This window comes from Carica papaya, chromosome 8 (assembly GCF_054855325.1).
Source record: "Carica papaya isolate Zhongbai chromosome 8, ASM5485532v1, whole genome shotgun sequence".
Classification (NCBI taxonomy): Eukaryota; Viridiplantae; Streptophyta; class Magnoliopsida; order Brassicales; family Caricaceae; genus Carica; species Carica papaya.
In genome coordinates, this window is record NC_142316.1 from 34,676,035 (window position 1) to 34,695,162 (window position 19,128).

General features: G+C 33.4%; 3 protein-coding genes across 5 annotated transcripts; all 3 read left to right on the top strand.

Annotated features, from left to right (window-relative positions):
- Positions 1–6,417: 6,417 nt before the first annotated feature.
- LOC110811751 (myb-like HTH transcriptional regulator family protein) lies at positions 6,418–9,058 on the top strand. The gene is made up of 7 exons (XM_022038314.2): positions 6,418–7,474; positions 7,568–7,769; positions 7,869–7,945; positions 8,033–8,072; positions 8,192–8,249; positions 8,453–8,522; positions 8,723–9,058. The coding sequence occupies exons 1-7, from the start codon at positions 6,983–6,985 to the stop codon at positions 8,843–8,845; spliced, it is 1,062 nt and encodes a 353-aa protein (XP_021894006.1). The 5' UTR covers positions 6,418–6,982; the 3' UTR covers positions 8,846–9,058.
- A 502-nt stretch (positions 9,059–9,560) lies between these two features.
- On the top strand, positions 9,561–15,735 carry LOC110811699 (UBP1-associated protein 2C-like). 2 transcript variants are annotated; one of them, XM_088209311.1, is made up of 6 exons: positions 9,561–9,811; positions 13,827–13,947; positions 14,187–14,330; positions 14,599–14,795; positions 14,895–14,970; positions 15,102–15,735. In XM_088209311.1, exons 1-6 carry the CDS (start codon positions 9,687–9,689, stop codon positions 15,435–15,437), a joined length of 999 nt encoding a protein of 332 aa, XP_088065437.1. In that variant the 5' UTR covers positions 9,561–9,686; the 3' UTR covers positions 15,438–15,735. The 2 variants fall into 2 exon arrangements, with proteins under 2 accessions (XP_088065437.1, XP_088065438.1); XM_088209312.1 differs by lacking the exon at positions 9,561–9,811 and adding an exon at positions 12,809–13,192.
- Positions 15,312–18,712, top strand: LOC110811671 (uncharacterized). 2 transcript variants are annotated; one of them, XM_088209313.1, is made up of 2 exons: positions 15,312–15,452; positions 17,912–18,712. In XM_088209313.1, exon 2 carries the CDS (start codon positions 18,010–18,012, stop codon positions 18,421–18,423), a length of 414 nt encoding a protein of 137 aa, XP_088065439.1. In that variant the 5' UTR covers positions 15,312–15,452; positions 17,912–18,009; the 3' UTR covers positions 18,424–18,712. The 2 variants fall into 2 exon arrangements, with proteins under 2 accessions (XP_088065439.1, XP_021893920.1); XM_022038228.2 differs by lacking the exon at positions 15,312–15,452 and adding an exon at positions 16,448–16,956.
- The last annotated feature ends 416 nt before the right edge of the window (positions 18,713–19,128 follow it).

Below are 19,128 nucleotides of genomic sequence, written 5' to 3' on the forward strand. Positions count from 1 at the left end.
AGTGTAACGGCCCCAGAAATTTAAAATGAAATGTGTATTAAAAATATCAAATGTTGAAGTGAAGTAAAAAATTCGATTAACATCCCTTACACTAAAACAAAAAACGTGCTTATAAAATATAAAAGATCAACTACCTAAAGGAGAAACTTGAAAGTAAAAGCTACGAATATGACTATGGAGTCTTTAGGCGTCCCCTTCGTCGTCCTCCTGCGGAACCGGCTCGGGAACAATATCTTCCTGATCTGAAATGATTAAATAAGGAATGAGCTACACTAGTCCAGTAAAGACATCACGATATCTCACCGTCACAGAGGTAAAGGTGGGTAGAAAACACAAAAAGACCAATTGAGCATAATTTACAACAAATTATTTTATCAATAATAAATCATTCACCATCCACTTACCTCGGTGAAATTCATAAAACAGTAACAGAGGTAAAGGTGGGTAGAAAACACAAAAAGACCAATTGAGCATAATTTACAACAAATTATTTTATCAATAATAAATCATTCACCATCCACTTACCTCGGTGAAATTCATAAAATAGTGTACGAAAGCAATAACATTATCATCATCATGAAATTATATATAAACTGCATAACATAATACTTATCAAGCCTTTTGTAATTCAATCGTTACACAACATATTTTCCTCATTTACCAGCCCACTAGTATTCATGGGGATCCATAGGGGTCCCGTTACCCGTTAACCCTTAACACTTGAAGTCAGATTCGAGGGCTGTCCCCATACCCCGTCCGGTATGGGTGCCAAAACTATAAACCTCATTACCCCGTCCGGTATGAGGGTGAAACGGGCCGTCCCCATACCCCGTCCGGTATGAGCGCCAAAACACATAAGATCTCCATACCCCGTCCGGTATGAGAGACCACAATCCCGGTAGGGCTTCCCTATGGACCCGGTCCGTCCACCATCTCCCAGGATATCTAGTCAGGCTGACCCCATTATACAATTACCCATTTACATATTCTTTCATTCTCTTTTTCCTCAGTCAGCATCATTAATTCACATACAAACAAGCAAACGGTAATTTATGCCAAACAGACAACATACAGCATCAATATCCCAGTCATTCAATTCATAATCAATAAAACAGTAAAATATGCACACAAAACTATAAAATGAAAATATCAAACCTCATACTGCATTTTAAACTGTAAAATAGACCAAATAACAGTTAACCGACAAACACACTAGACTCGGGCTCCATTAGCGACCTTAAGCAATTTCACACATTCGTTGATTCAAGAAATACCGTTTTATCATTGTTGAACTTTAATACCATGATAGGAAATAGGGTGAGGGGTCCTTACTCGTTTCGGGGTCCGAACACGGCTTCACAGTGCGCCTACAGGCTGTCCCTAATTTTCCCTGAATTTTTTCCGGGGAACTGAAACGCACTACTGGTACCTGCACGTGTTCCAAAAAATCGTAAATTAGGCACAGGGCCCCTTTTTGGCCAATATCGCAATTCCGGCACGGCGGCTCCGCCGTGCTCCGGCGACGGCGCCGCCGCTTACGGCGGCTATTCGCCTCGGTTTGGCCGTTTTAGGCCGTTTCCGGTCGAATTCGGCCACACTTGCATCGGTTTTTGCGATAAAACAACCCTAGGGCCCTCGGGGGGCCAAAATATTACAGAAAACCGAAGCTTACCGGCGGCGGTGCTCTCGGGTGCGGCGGCTCTCCGGTGAAGTTCGTGTTTTGGTGATTTGGCTCCGATCAACCTGTAGAGAAAAGAATGGTGATCACAGTGATATAAAAATTGCATCAAACGAAGGCCGGGAAGGGCCTCATCGGAGGCAAAAACCGAGAAGGGGCGCGGCAGCGCCGCTGGGTTTCGGCTGTGTTTTTCGACCGTTTGGCCGGGATTTTGGCTCCGATTTGGCCACAGGGGAAATCAGCGTGGAAAAACGAGTCGGGGGTATGAAATTTACCTCGATCGGCGGTCGAAAATCTCCCCGGTGCGGCGGCGGGTGGCGGCGGCCGGCGTCTCCGACGTCTGGTTCGTCTTCTCCGGGGAGGGCAGGCGGCTAGGGTTTTTGTGGTCAGGTGTGGGGGTTCTATTTATACCCTTTTGCCTTTTGATCTCAGCCGTTCATTTTGTTTTAATCTAGGCCGTCCATTTTTTATTGAATCTGGGCCGTCCGTGCGATTGCATCTGGGCCGTCCGTACGCACGCTTGATCTGGGCCGTCCGATCGCGAGTACGCGGATTGCCAACGTGGCCTGTCCCCGGTCGACGTGGTTTTGCCACGTGGCAGGACCTGGTTGGCTGGGACTGCTGACTGGGTCTGCTGACATGTCGTTTTTTTTAAACCCTAATTAAAATAATTAATAATAAAATAATATATATATATTTTTTTTTCAATTTTTCGAGCGTTACAGTTAGAGTTTACATTTCTTACATAATAATTTAGAAAATCTAATAGGGTTACGAGAATAATCTTTCTAAAGTAACAAACGAAAAATTAAATAAATAAATTTTGAAAATTATTTAATTTAAAATTATTTTTAATATAAGACTAATGTGATTTTTGTTTTTAATTTTTAATAATTTAGAGGGAAAAATCGTTTATTTTTCATCACTTGAATCGATTTCGAATAACATCAGCTTGTAATCCGAGCAAAAAAAAAAAAAAAACATAGATTACAAGAATGATAATTTTTAAAAAGTCAAACGGACTTTTTATTTCAGTGCAAGCGGAATATTTTCGAGATATTAATGAACAAGACGTATTTTTATTTATCGACAATGTCTTCCATTTCGTCCGAGCAGGATTCTAAGTATCTGTCTTATTGAATAGAATAACTTCTGCTGTAACTTATCAACCCACTCTTAATAATACCCAAATGGATTCTTTATAGGAAAGAATTACTTCTACTAAAAAAAGGTCAATAACTTCTATTCAAGCAGTTTATGTACCTGTAAATGATTTGACCGACCCTGTTTTTGCTATAATATTTGCACATTTAGATGCTACTACCGTACTATCAATATAGATCCTTTAGATTCAACGTCAACTATGCTCCAACCTCGGATCGTTAGTGAGGAGCATTTATGAAACCGCGCAAAGAGTTAAGCAAACTTTACAACGCTCTACTTTTTTTATATTTATTCATATTTTAATTAATTATTTAAAAATATATATTTATTAAATAAAAATAAGTTATATATTTTGATAAAAATATAGATTTTTCATTCATAGAATTATATTATAACGATAAATATAATATTTAAATTTCAAATTTTAATAATATATATTTATTATTAAATTAAATAAAAGTCAAATATCTAATATTCACTTTAGTAGCAGTATAAAACTACCACTTTAATTTCAATTTCAAAAATTGAGAGGAGGATTAGAAATACATCACCTTTAATATATTCCACTGGAATCAACTGTCACAGTCTGGGGGAAAGTCTCATGCAAATTCTTTTTAATTATTTTTTAAATTTTAATTACAAGTTAAAGAGAAAGTTCCTGTCCCTTCTAGATTTATCAGTGAATGTAAATATTCCATGCAAATATATATATATATATATATATATAGATACATACATATATACATGTTTCTTCCTATTTTTTTAAAAAGTACCCTGTGTAATATGACATAGAGGGTACTTTTTATTGTAATATATATATATATATATAATTTTTTTTAAAAAAATTAACTATACATATATGTCGTGATTATATAAAAAAGTCAAAAAGATTTTAAAAAAAATTATTAATAATTTATAATATTTTATTCAATAAAATTAAAGATTTATTTCATTAATATATTAATAAAATTATAATGATCATATTAAATTATATAAATATATGTATAATATATAGTATATTATTTAGGAAAGGATTGCAAAACATATATGTATATGATATATTGTATAGTATTGAAGTTGTGTCTAAGTTACTCTAAAATTCATAATATACACTCGTGTACGTAAGCATGTAGATTAGGTGAAAAGCTATGATATATACTCTCCAAACAAGAATAATGACGATGGATTAAGCTCACGTAAACCATGTATATATCATTATTTTATATGTATATATGTATACACACATCAAAATACTCGAGTAAAATACGTATATGATGTATGATATATTATAATGAGATTAGAATATAATTAAACGAAACAAAATGTTAAGATCTTAAGTTTAATTCTAAGTAATTACGATGATGAAAGTAATAAAAATGAAAAGAGAGAGACATTTACCAAAAGCAAGATCAACTAGTTCATTATTTCTTCTTTTGGAAATGAAATGATGTTAAATTAGGGTTTGATGAGTACAAGCCTCATTTTGCTGACTTACATGTACGTACATGTATATATATATGTATATGTATGTATATGTGTATGCACACACACAATTTGCTCTTTGGACGCGAATTGAATTGTTCGTCAATCATTTGCACATGGGAATGACCCAAAGCCACAAATCTTTAAGATGATATAATCCAAATCTCACGTAATTTTCTTCTATAGATTGTATAGTTTTTCGAACACGAATATATAATTATACTAAATGAAATCGAACATTTCAATATTATCTTACGACGTAAGTTGACGCCAATAATTGAATATCGATCGTAAGAAGGAATAACCACATGTCGGGATTTTTGATAATTGAAATATTTGATATATAAAGTAAAAATATTTGTTCGATTGATAACGAGATATATAAATTAAAGAAATAACTTTCAAACGAGAATACGAGAGAACTGTACAACTTAAAATTCAATATATCTTGTATACGATATATCGAACATCCAATTATTTTTTACGAGGAGGCCTAGGGTTTTAGTCATCACCATACTTGTATAACCCATGTTCTCTATCATCAGTTGCAGATTTGCAGAATCAGATAATCATCAGTGGGAGATTGCAGAATCACAACTGCATAGGATTTGGTTCTGGGCTTTTATTTATTTTTTATTATATAGTGATTCATGGAAAATATTTTGAAGCCCAATTTGGAAAATTGATTTTGAGGCATACACATTTTATATAGAGGGCCCAATTGAAAACGCCCATAAAATCAACCAATATATATATATATATATATATATATATATCCTACGATTTTCGTATACATGTATAATCACATCAGATTTGACCAAGACTATTTTTTCTAAAGATATATATATATATATATATATATATGATTTATATATTCTAGAAGAAAAGAATAATTAAGACTACTTTTTTTTGGAATAAATCAAGAGCATTATATAGAAAATTGGTTTGGAAATCTGAGGGATATAAATTTTGAAATATTAAATTATTATTATTATTTTTTTATAGATTTCATCACAAAACTCTTCTGAAATTGATCTCACTAAATAAGTAAAACTCGATATTTTACGGGTATATAATTAATTGACAGTTGTCTGCCGATAATATTTGATTATGTATAATTAATCAAGTAGTGTTAAATCTCAACGAATTTATTACGTTAAATTAAAAACTCGATTCAATTCTTTTCGTGTAAAAAAAAAAAATTTACTTTTGGTTAAAATTGGGTTTATGTGTTTTATTTTTTTTTTCTTTTACGTTGTATCATTATTAATCATATTTTTATTAATATTCATATATTATTTTTTATTTTTTTAAAAAAAGTGAGTTAAGTTTTTACATCTCTTTTTATCTAATGATTAAACACAATATAAGTAATAAATTAAGTACAAAAAGTTTAATTACATTATAATTATAATTAATATAAAATAATAAAATTATTTGAGAGTTATTTATCGTATATTTAATTTATTGTATAGTAAATAGGTATCAATAATAATATAATATTTTAATACTTTCTTACTCGAACAATTTTATAGATCAATGTAGTAAATTCAAAATTACTCGAAAAAATTTAAAAACAAACAAAACTTAGAATCATACTCAAATTTATGAAAGAAAGTCTGCCTGTTAAAAAGAGGGATTTGTAACGACCTCATAAATTTTTTTTAAAAAAATATATATAATAATTTGAATACGGAAGCGAAATAAAAGATTAAGACTAATATCCCTTACACAATAATAATATAAATTCTTTGTATATTTAATTTATCGTATAGTAAATAAGTATCAATAATAATATAATATTTTAATACTTTCTTACTCGAACAATTTTATAGATCAATGTAGTAAATTCAAAATTACTTGAAAAAATTTAAAAACAAACAAAACTTAGAATCATACTCAGATTTACGAAAAAAAAAGTCTGCCTGGGAATTCAATTGGCATCTCATACTAAGAATAATTTTGGATCTGTTGCTGTGAATTGATGCCAGAACCATGTTAAATTATTAAGCCATTGATGCCCACAACACAAGATTCTTGTCAACAGAACACTAACCCTTTCCCTACTTATCATTTTATCTTCCCCCCCACAGGCCCTCCATAATGTCTGAGACTTGAGATAAAACCTCTGTTTGTTCTTCTTCAAATTTTCCCTTCATTTTTTTTCTGATCACCCAAATTTTTTTTTTGAATTTAAAATAATGGGATTCTGTTCTTTTCCAAAGGGTTTTTTTTTTTTTTTTGTTCAAAAGAGAAATTCAGGCTTTGGTTATGTCAGTACAAGTTCAAATCGATATTCTTTCCGATCCGTTTTAGGAATAATGAAAATGGTTTCCTTTGTTTTTTTTTTTGTTTCTTCATTATTCATAGCTTATAATTGAAGCCTTCATGGAATATATATAAAGAGGGAATTTTATGCCATACATTTTGAATTCAACCTTCCCATTGTTCATCATCCATCTTATTCTGCATCTCCTTTTCTTTTCTTGATTCAATCTTTTTTTTTTTTGCGCGTGGTTTCTGCGGATCGTTGATCTTTAAATATTTGATCGTAGTATGAAACACGATACGCTCTCTTCATTCCATCCAAGAAAAGTGAACAATTCATTTTTTTTATTGTTTTCTGAAATTTTCTTGGCTCATTATACTATATTCTAAATGAACACTCAGAAAATTACGTGCCAGGAGAGAATTCGATTGACTCAGGGACTGATTTCTGATTGTAAAGTTGATTTTGTTAATCATTCGTCTCAATTTTCTGGTACCCAGCAACGATCAGACATGGGAATTCAAATTCAGGCACCCGCCATCGAAGGAGGAATTTCGCAACTTCACTACCAGTTTAGATCACCAAACAACATTTTGAGTCCTTTTGAGTCACCAACTTATGATTTTTATGCCACCGAGGGATGTATGGGATTTCCCCTGTATAAGTCTGAGACGACTGCTGTTTCCATGGATTCAATTGAGCAATTTAACACCAGTTCTGAACTGACAAACACTCTGCAATCCCTCGTGAAATCCCAGTACTGTGGAAGAAAATTTAGCAGATCCCCTTCTCTGGATCAAAATAGGTTTCTTGTTGACGAAGCAACAGATTTTGGGAGAAATAAGTCACGTGTTGCTCTTAAAGGAAACCAGGATCATAGAGTATGTAATCTTTTTTAAAATTTTCATTTGTTGATTCTTATTGGAGAATTTTGGTGTGACAAAAAATAATTCTGCTCCAATTTTCTAATGCAGATTTTCTGCAATTCCAATTATAATTCTCCACTTGTTCGTCAGAGCTTCTACGCGAAGCAAGAGAAGCAGCAGTCTCTGAGGCTTTCTCCTGTAAAATCTGTCAAGAATGGGTCTGAACTCGTAAGTAAAACAAGAATAAGATGGACCCAAGATCTTCACGAGAAGTTTGTCGAGTGTGTCAATCGCCTTGGAGGCACCGAGAGTATGTATTATACGTTACACGATAAATTACACTTCAATATTTTTTCAGTAAATTTACTTTTTTTATATAAAAAAAAAATTTGAATGGTGAAATTGATAGAGGCAACACCGAAGGAAATTCTGAAGTTAATGGACTCAAATGGATTGACAATTTTCCATGTCAAAAGTCATTTGCAGGTCAGAATCTTGTGCTGATTTTCTATTTTCTCTTTCTGAAATTTTTTCTTATCTCAGAAAATGATTAATTTTGTCTTTGTTTCGCAGAAATATCGAATTGCAAAGTACATGTCGGATTCCGCAGAAGGTAAAGTGTTCGTCGCTCAAATCCTAAATTATTTTGTTTAAGTCTGTCGGCCGAAAGAGATTTAATTGGATTCGTTTATCGGAAGACTGATGTGAATTTAATTGGATTCCCAATTGCAGGAAAATCTGAGAAAAGAAGCAGCACAAATTATATACCTTATCAGCTTGATACAAAAACGTATGTTTCGTACAATAATTTGTAAAAAAATAAGTGAGATTTTTAATCAATTCGAACTAATTCAACTAAGAAAATCTAATACAACAATGCGACCTCGTGTGTGTATTTCAATATCAAAATTCGATAAAAAATCATTAATTTCTTGTACTGTCGAGAAAACAAAAAAATAAAATAAAATAACAAGCGAACTCGCTGTTTGCCAGAGGAATGCAAATCAAAGAAGCATTAGAACTTCAATTAGACATTCAAAGGCGTCTTCACGAACAACTTGAGGTAAATTCATCGACTTCTTTTCACATTTAATCTACTTTAATTTTACAAGATTAAAATATTCATAAATTGGGTATTTTAAAAAAAAAATTCTTGTAAAACATATCATTTTTACCGAACTCGGAAAATTTTTTCATCGTCGTTTATTTTTTGTTGGGTTCGGTTAATTTACTATGCGGAACAAAAACAAACAAACGGATCAGATTCAGAGAAATTTACAAATGAGAATCGAAGAGCAAGGGAGGCAGCTGAAAATCATGTTTGACCAGCAGCAGAAAACAAAAGAAAATCTAAATGAAGGCTCAAATTTCAGACTCCATGATTAATCCACCTCCAATCGACCTTGAAGATTTTGAGGTTTCAATTGCATTCTCCTTGGAAGTTGATTGCATTCACCAAAATCATGAATACATACATTTGTATACAACATGCTTTTATGTGTAGTTTTTGAGCTTTGATGCCCTTTAGAAATGTGTATAAAGTTATATTATACCACATTAATTTGGTATATATTTAATAAAATATTTAATTAATAACAATTATATTATAATATAAATAATTTTAAATAATGAGATATATAAAAATATAGTTTTTAATTTGAACTTATAACTTTTTATAAAAAAAATCACATACTAACTATTAAACTATTCAATAATTGATTAAATTAATACTTATTTTATACGTGAACTCGTTACGTTTTATATTATAATATGTTTTTTTATTTTCAAATTCGATAAATTATAAGTGTGAATTATTCAATTAAGCGTGCTATATTTATATTTTAATAAATTTTGTCGTTAAATAATATTTTAATTTTAAATTTAAATATTTTTTATTTTTTAGTAATTGAAGAATTGGGGATATAAGGGAAGTGATTTAGTATTATAATTAATTTATATGTATTAAATATCTAAAGTACTATATAAGTAGTTAAAAAACCAAAATAGACTAATAATAACTAAGAAAAGGATTTGAGGACAACGTTATCCGGGCTAATTTTCTCATCGAAACCTGTAACCAAACACCCCTTAGGAAATTCGAAGCGGGAGGTATCCTGTCCGCAGTTTATCGCTCTCTCTCCCTACGGTTACGAATTTCTGTCTGCGCGAGGGAGGAGGATAAGAGAGAGCGCGCTCTGCAACACCAAAAGGAGAACAAAGAAGAAAAATGGAGGATATGAAGAAGAGGAAGATGGAGGAGATGGGAGATGCTCAAACTTCGACGCAGGAACAATTACGTACTTTGCTCGATCCTCTCGCTAAACCTCAGCTCGTTGATCTCCTCTCCAGACTGTATGTTATCTTATCATCTATTTTCCTCAGATTAAAAGTTTCTTTTTAGAAAAACAAAGTAGAAGCCAAGTGAAATTTTGGGCATTTACTGTTAAATTGTGTCATAGTTAGGGCATATCGTCGTCTCTCTTTCATTTTGCGTGAATTCTGGAAAGGAAAGAGCATTTCGGGCTTCTTTGATTCCTCGTGGTATATATACAACTTAAAATTTGAGAAACCATTAGTGCTGAACGAGATGAACCTGTAAGGCCATCTCCTTCACCACTCAATTGAAGACCCCATAAACACCCATTCTCCGGCGGAGATGGCCGCAAGAAGAAAAATATTTGGATTCTGTTATGGTAAGTACAGCGGAGGTGACTTCTCTAGCAACAAGAACAACGGACTCTTGGGTGAGTCCACTGATGATTCAGTGGTTAGAACCTATTTCTAATAGTTTAGTGCAAGCATGATATTGATATGACTTCAGTAATATAAGTTAGCTTTTTCTCCTTAGAGGGTGTTTGACTTACCAATTGAGCCTAAATTACGCTCTTCTCCCTTCAAGTTCTTGACCCCCAGCCATTATTGTTTTGGTTTAATGGTCAGCCTTAGCTTTGAAGAGGATTTAGGGAACCTTATTGATATTTTGGTTTCTTCTCTGAATTTGTAAAGCTTCTTTTGTATTTGGGTAGCACCAGCTTAGTGCCTTGTTAATAAAATTTCTTTTTTCTTTTCAATAAGAATTCTCAATCTTAGCACCTTATTTCTTCTGTTTATCTATTCATTTATCCCCTTCCCTATATTTCATTCCTTTTCTCTATATTGTATGATGGATTTTGATTCGACGGTTATTTGTGTACAACCTTCTGTATTCGAGCCCAAATCATATTTCATTTTAGTTTCTAGTCTAAACTTGTGAAGCTTCTTTTTGTATTTGGGTGGCACCACTTTGGTGCCTTGTTAATAATACTTCTTTTTTTCCTTTCAAAAAGAATTCTCAATCCTAGCCTCTTATTTTCTTCTGTTTATCTATTCTTCTATCCCCTTCCCCATATTTTGTTCCATTTCTCGACACTGTATGATGAATTTTGACTCGACGAGTATTTGTGTATAACTTTTGGTGTTCTGGCCAAAATCCTATTACATTTTGGTTTCTAGTCTAAACTTTTAAAGCTTCTTTTTGTATTTGGGTGGCACTCCCTTGGTGCCTTGTTAATAGTACTTTTTTTCCTCTCAAAAAAGAATTCTTAGCCACAGCCCCTTATTTCTTTTGTTTATCTATCCTTCTATCCCTTTTTCCATATTTTGTTTCATTTCTCTATGTTGTATTATGAACTTTGGTTTGATCTGTCATACATTATTTGGTATTGGAGGCAAAATTCCTATTCCCACATTGTTGCAGACCTCTCTAAGCTTTTGAAAAGAAAATAGAAGAATAAACTCAGATCGCTTGAAAGTCAGTCCTAAAATTAGTTTCCTTATGCATCATTTTTGAAAATAACCTCTTGAAACTTCTCCACTACATGGTAGGAATTTTTTGAACATGATCAGTAGGAATATGATCCCTTTGGGCTCCTCTTTCCCATAATTGCTCCATTTGTCTACATTGTATGATGAACTTTCATACATCATTTGGTATTGGAGCCAAAATCCTATTCCCACGTTGTTGCAAAGTTCTCTAAGCTTTTGCAAATAGAATAGAAGAATAAAATCAGTTGGAATATGATTCCTTTTGACTTCCCACAAGCAACCTATTTGGTAGAGTTCCAAGTAGAAGTTCTGGGCATTTGCCCCAATTTGCTAGGTGTATTGACGAGATAGCCATTACTGAAAGGGTACCTTCTTGTGACCATACATTGGATCCCACTACTTTCTTGGAGTGGTTAGATGCTCTCGAGGATTATTTGGATGAATTTTTTAGCTCCACTAAAATGAAGTTGGTAGTTTCTTCTAGGAAGTATTGGCAATCTATCGAATGAAACGTAACCCGGTTAAGGATCCTTCTATTAGTAGTTGGGGCTATAAAGAAAAGTTGAAAGAAAGAACTACCCACTATCCCATTTGCCTGTTTGAGAATTTATTCAAGTTTTAAAAATTTATTGATAGTGTAGCTGTCTACATGCTTGGCTTGAGGAGCTCTTGCTTAGGCATAAACTTGAAAAATTAAAGAAGTTTCTTAGGACTCTCATGAGTCTCTAGAAGAAGCCTGTGAAAGGGCACTCGAAATAGAGAAATATTTCAAATTTCCTAATATTCGACGAGTAAAGAGTTGTTGCATTTATTTGGATATTGTCACCAAGCTTTCTCTGTCTGCAGAAAGCCATAGCTTGATCGCTTCATATGTTGATTGAGAAGATTGCGAGTTGAAATTTGTACGAAAAAAGGATATTAACCCTGTTGGTTGTATAGAACTGGATTGCCTGAATCCATGTCGACTCAAGTAATTTTGAGTTGTGTTATATTCGTATAACTAAACATGGATAGCTTTTTCTGATTTATAAATTTTGCGAATATTCACCATTTTTAGGGGCATTTAAAGTCTCATTTTGAAGGTGCTTTGGTAGCCTTTACTTGGCTAGAAAATGACTACTGCTGGGAATAAACATATGCACTTGTAGATGAGGATTCTCATATATCTAGAAAATTTTGTGGTCATTTCTATTGAAAATTCTCGTGTACACTTGAGGTTTTCTAAAATATCCTTTTGATCTATAATTGCTTTAAACACAATAAAGGCTTGGAAAGTTATAAACAATTTGCCAAATTTAAAACCAAATAAATAACAAATATGAAGCTTTAATATAAGTGACAATAGCTGACTTCAAAAATTACAATTTTTTGAAATGACCACTAAAAAATGAAGGTTTTAAGCATTGCATTTTTAGAAGATTCCTTTTGGCCTTTTTTTTTTTTTGAAAATGAACCTTAAAAAGGAAAGAAATATTTTTTATTCTTTTCTGCAATTATTTACCTTAGATAATGTGTTTTGTGATGAAAGGGTATTTCAGATAGAAGAACTAAAAGAAGGTGAGAGTGGAAATTTCTATATATATGGTTTTTTATAATCCTCTGTATATGGGAACATGCCATTAATTGGACATCTATGATTTCTGAGTATCTTGGACCAATTAGTGAAGGTAACACTAGCTTGTGTTGCCAAAGACATGAGATCTTCAGGAGTCCTATGTCTTGCAGTTTTGTCCCTTGATATAAATAGCCCCTGCTGAATTTTGTGTTGTTATCACTCATCAGTCATCAATGCCTTGCCTGCAATTTGAAACAACTCTCTTTTTCTTTGGCCAAGCTATACAGTGGGGAGGCATTGTCTGTCCATCTTGATGGTTGAGTCATGTGCTTATAGATGTTCCTTAAGGTTACATCACCTTATTGGGATTTAAGGTAATAAGGTCATGCAAGAGCTGCAATTCTCCTCCCAGTAAAGTACGTACGAATGACTAAAGCGGGATTCTTCTTATGCAGATGTCAGAATGCAAAGTTGGTTTAGTTGCATGTTAGATATAAATGGAAGGGACAAGTGTGGCAACTTTGGGCTTGGAACAAATCAGCTAGAATGGCTTTCTTTAAATTATGTCATCATAGTCATGTGGCTTTAGTACCAATTAATAGTTATGCATGAGAATTTCAAATGTTAGAAGCTTTTAACAACACTTAAAGTTTTCACATTGCTTAAAGATATCGAGCAAAAGTATAACTGCAAAGGAGATATGAGCATCCATGTGCATAATTGTTCATACAATATTCATTCAAACAAACCTCAAGAAAAGTTTTCACTTCGGAATTCATGCTTAACTTCTAGACCTGACTAATGACATATTTTCTTAATTCTTAGTAATCCTTTTCCTATTGTGTATATAAGTCCATCTTCTCTGTTGTTCATGTGGTTCATATTGCATGTGAGAATGTGGTGCTCTTTTCATCATATTCATGAGTGCTATATCAATGTTGCTCAAAAATTGTATGCTGTGTGATTGACCTTGTGCATGTGTGTTTGTTTGCATGTTGACGCATAAAGAGGGTCCCAATATCCTTCAATTGCAGAAGAAATTAAAAGTCTTGCCAGTGCAGATCCTGTACATCGAAAGCTTTTTGTTCGTGGCCTAGCCTGGAATACCACTTCAGAAACCTTGTGTGCTGTGAGTGCATTGCTAATTGCTGATTGTGTTTTGTGTGCCATGGTGTGATATTCTATCCCTTCCACCCCAAAATATTAAAATAAAAAAAAAAGAAAGAAGGGGATAAAAGCTTATATACCTGATCCTAATGCTAGATGGTGTCCGCCTCCAAAATAAGCTCCTTTTCTCCTTGTACCATAATTCCTATAGATTTGTGTGTGAATTCTTCTTCTACCACACTTACATGTGCTTTTGACCAGGCATTTCAAGTTCATGGTGAAATCGAAGAAGGGGCTGTGATTTATGACAAGGCAACTGGGAAGTCACGTGGATATGGTTTCATCACCTATAAACATATGGAGTCAACTCAGAATGCATTGAGTGCGCCAAGCAAATTAATTGATGTAAGCTTTACCTGCTTTTTGCTCTTTTTCCTGCAAAGCCACCATTGAGAAATGTATTAATGTTATTTATAGTCCTAAAAAATTTGTGTTAATGTTATGTGTCTCTGCATCCCATTTTACTTGTCGTTCCTTTTAATATGAGGAGGATTTTTTAAGTTTATCCATATGTTCGATCAAAAAAAATTTTCATGGGCTTTTAATCTCTAATAATGGAGTTGTAGATCTCATTTTGGGTATCGGCATATTTAGTTGGACCTCTATATTTCAGGGCCGAATGGCTGTTTGTAATCTAGCTTGCGAGGGATTGACGGGGGCAAGCACTACCCTTGATCTTGCTCAAAGAAAACTCTATATTGGAGGCTTATCACCTGATGTCACAAGTGAAGCTCTACTTTCTTTTTTTGGTAGACATGGTGAGATTGAGGAAGGTTCAGTTGCATACGACAAGGATACAAATGAATCACGGTATGTGTTGTTGATTTATTTTTGTATGTATTGTTATCGTAGTATACTCAATTGCGGTACTATTGTGGAGAATCATTGCGTTATTCCTTCCAAATGTAGTGGATTTGGCTTTGTTACGTACAAAACAGTTGAAGCTGCAAAGAAGGCCATAGATGATCCACAAAAACTACTCGGTGTAAGTGCTGATAGTCCCCGTTATATCTGCCTTTAATTTCTAGAGTCTGGAGTCTTCCAACTAATAGATTCTTGCTCAAGATACAAATTGTATGTATGCATTAAATAAGTTTCCTTTCTGTTTAATTCCAGGGTAGGAGCATCATTGTGAAACTTGCCGATACTCACAAGGGAAAACCGGTACAAACACAGTTGCCTCCATCAGCAATTGTTCCTTTACCTGTACCTTTGGCAGCTGGATATTCACAGCCTGGAAAAATACATTCCGGCACTGTCCCTGTTGGGTACACGTACCCTCAAAGCATAGCGTCATATCCTCCAGCCTCTTATCCAAGTTCTCCGGCCCCATATGCAGCACAACCTCAACTTTCTTACGCCCCAGTTGCTGCTGGAAAGGATCCTGTTGGACTCCCAGCTCCTACACCTGTTGGAATGCCTGGATATCCATATTACATGGCCAAACAGTAGCCGATTCTTCAACAGGTTATGGTTTTTGGCTTTCTTTTTTTTTTTTTATTTTTTTTATTTCACATTTGGTTTCTTCCATCTGGGAAATTGTTGAAATATTTATTTTGTTGGGTTAGTCTAGAATAATGAGAATAGATGTTCAGGTTTCTTTTCACCCTTTTGCTTAAGAGTAGTAGGGATTTCTTGGGTTGAAACTGTGTTTTGATCGTGTAGTTGAAACTGATCATGAAATTTAGATGTTGTCTTGTTAGGGAAATGTAATTGTACTAAAGAATTTTATAAAGCGTGACCCGAAGAATACACTAGTGCACGGTGCATAAATATATTTGAAAGGACAATCTTACCCTTGGGAAGGGTTTCAGATTTCCAAAGTTAAAATGTGTGGCGGCAGAAAACTAAGAGGGACCTTTTGGTCATTTTCTCAAATCCCCGTCTTGAAGTCACTTGGGAGTAAAGTTTCTATTCTCACCTGCAGTTCACATGTGACGAGTGGTCAACGCCACGCGCTCGTTGCCGACCGCGTGAAAGAGAACAACCCAGGAAAGAGACCTCAATTCTAGTTTGTCGACGTGATAGTGACACCACGCTCGGTAACTGTGCGTGGAATTGAAATTAATCTCACCCAACCCGATGTATTTTTTTTTTTCGTATATATTTTTTAAAAAATTTATATTAAAAAATTATAAAAATATACATGTTTATTACAAATATTCTTATAATTTTAAATTATCAAATATTAATAAATGAAATTTATTGTTTATGTTATCAATAAAAAGCAATTAAGAAATATATTTAAATACAACATATAAACATTAAATAATAATCCCGTGCGCCCTTTACACAACTTATTACGGTGCAAACTACTGCCATGTCAGCAACTCTCCGTACTTATTACCAAGATCACCGTACACGTGTCCCCAAGGTGAAAGCGAAGAATTTTGTGTCTAGAAAGTATACGATCAAAAGGTCAGTTTGATTGAGGGATGCTTGCGATATTTTTTACTTCATCGCTAGCAAATTACCATTTGATACAACGAGTCTATAATATACAATTTATTTATTTTTTTCATGAAAAGTATATAATATATAATTATTAAATTAAGCCAAGAAGGCTAAAAGTATAAAATTTATTAAAAAAAAAAGAGAGGTGAAAATCTTTGACTCCTACTACCTCCCTCATTTACTCCTCTTCGTCTATACTGCTCTCTCTCTCTCTTTCTCTCTCAAAAACCAAAGGTTTCTTCTCATGAACTCTTAAATTTTCAATCTTTCTGCTGCTATTGCTCTCAAATCACAGCTTTCCCTGATCTGGGTTTTCTCTGATTCTGATTTAGATAATCGTTTCTGATAACTTTCTCGGTCTTCTGCTAGTTTCACTATTCAAAGCCTTAGATAGAACCAAAAGTCTATCTGGGTATGGGAGGGTTTAATAGTTGCCTTCTTGATTGCTATTATCAGATTCTGTGTAATGGGGTTTTTTCATGAAAGATGCAGAATATGTATGAATATCTATTTTGAGGTAAGCTTTATTTCTCTTGTTGGATGTATCACAGAAGTTATATATATATATATGTTATTTGCAATGTATCGTGTTTATGGTGAAGATCAATGATTTTTTGGTTTCTATTGAGGTCTCAGGTGATAATGTAAATTCGTGCTTTGAATCTTAGATTCTTTTGTTGTTTGGGAAATGAGAAAATGACAAAATTATGAGCATCACTTCAAAAGAGAATGCTTAATCAGCCGAAGGAAGATGAGTAATGATTTGATCTTTGGTTGATTGAACTTGTTTCCTACTTAGCTCTGATTCTTGTTCATGTGGATTTGTTTAGGTTCAGAGTGGCTTGTTAAAATGCTGATTATTTGGTAATGCTTTTATTTTGTTTTCCAGAACTTGTACAAAAGCTTTCTGTTGAATCTGATTCAAATAAAAGCTTTCAGTTGAATGAATCTAATTCAAATGATTGAACTGGGTTCTTCTCATTCTTAAAAACTATAACGCTGTATTTGATTTAGAACTATTATATTCTTCTTTAATTCTTGCATCTTAATTATTTCATTTATGGAAAGTTGCTCATAATTTACATATCCAGTGCACAATGGAATAAACCCTACTTATTTCTTCGATTTCTCAATAATATGTTTACTATTCATACTGTATTTACAAATCTGATCTATAACTAGAATGTAGTTTGTATTTAAATTTATATTCTATATATATATTGTATTCCAGATAATGTTTTATGAAATTGAAATTTGAACTCAATTCAACGGAAGAATCATAAAAATAAAATCTTGAAATTTGTTGTTGTTTTCCCTATCGAATTCGTATGACAACATCGTGACAGCTGGCCGTTTTTCTAGCTTCTTTGGTATTCATTATCAACTTTCTTCTTGGCATTATATGAATTGAATTTAGTCCTTATTTGCTTAAGGTTGATTGCTTATTACTATTTCCATTTTGTTTTTGACAGTCAATGTTGATCTGGAACTTTGAACTCTGAATCAATCTACTAGAATATATCTAGATTGTTTGGTTGTTTGAAGTTTTCTTTCAAAGGGCTTTTAGACAATGGGAAGAGGTAGAGGAAAAGGGAAGAAGCAAAATGTAATTGCTTTGCGCGAGGATCCTGGAAGTGACGAGGAAGAAAAAGTTCCGGCATCCAAGAGAAGAGGAAGGCCTCAAAAGCCACTGGAGGATGGTATTGAAGAACAAGAAGAAGAAGTTGAAAAAGTGGACAAAGACGAAGACGATGTAAAAATTCCCATCTCTGGCAAAGATATGAAATTTCCGGCTGCTATAGAGAAGGGAAGAAAGAGGAAGAGGTCTATGCCGATAAAAAAGAATGTTGCTAAAGAAGAGAATGGAATCGGATCAAAATCCAGTGCAAATGATTCTCCAAAATCTCTTGGATTTCGACAAAATGGAAGCAGACGGAAAAACAAGCCTAGACGGGCAGCTGAAGCCGGAGTTAAGTGCAAATGAGGTTCAGGATACCTATTGCGATTTGCTTTTCATCACCAGATTAATCATGAAACTGACCAATCTGGCTATATTTGTGATCAAGTGTTTCTTTTCTTAATATGCTTTTTTGCTTTCTCCAATCTCTAAATTCCAATTTTCACAACTTGGGTGAATTTTGTTCGGAAGGTCTTGGATATTACATATTATATCTATGATCTTTCATAAATTTGTCACCACTGAAGTTATTTTGGAATCAATACTTAGAGATTATTTTTCACCTTAGTAAAACTTATCTTACTACATTAATTCAGTTCGTATTGTTTTACTGTTTTATGCTCCCGGTAACATCTAATATATTTTCGGGTATATTAGTCTTGTCCTTTGTTGCATTGAATGTATTTTTCAACTCGAATGAGTCCTGGAAGAGAAAGAAGATCAGAGAAATTCCAAAAGGGTAGATTTTTATGATAAAATCCTTTGTTGGGTTCTGATGAATCTGTCTGTTAAAAATGAAAAATAGTTCGTAACTTGAATTTGTTCATTGGAAGTCTCTACTAAAACTATGAATTTTATATTTCATTACAAGCCTCTGGTTGCTTTTCCTATTGAGCAAAACCTTCTCTCAGGTGAAATCTCCTTTTTGTCAAGTATAGAGGAGTGGCTCAAATTTCTACCACCTCAAATCTTTCATTTTTGTTTGTTTGTTTTTGTTCTTTTTAAAATTTT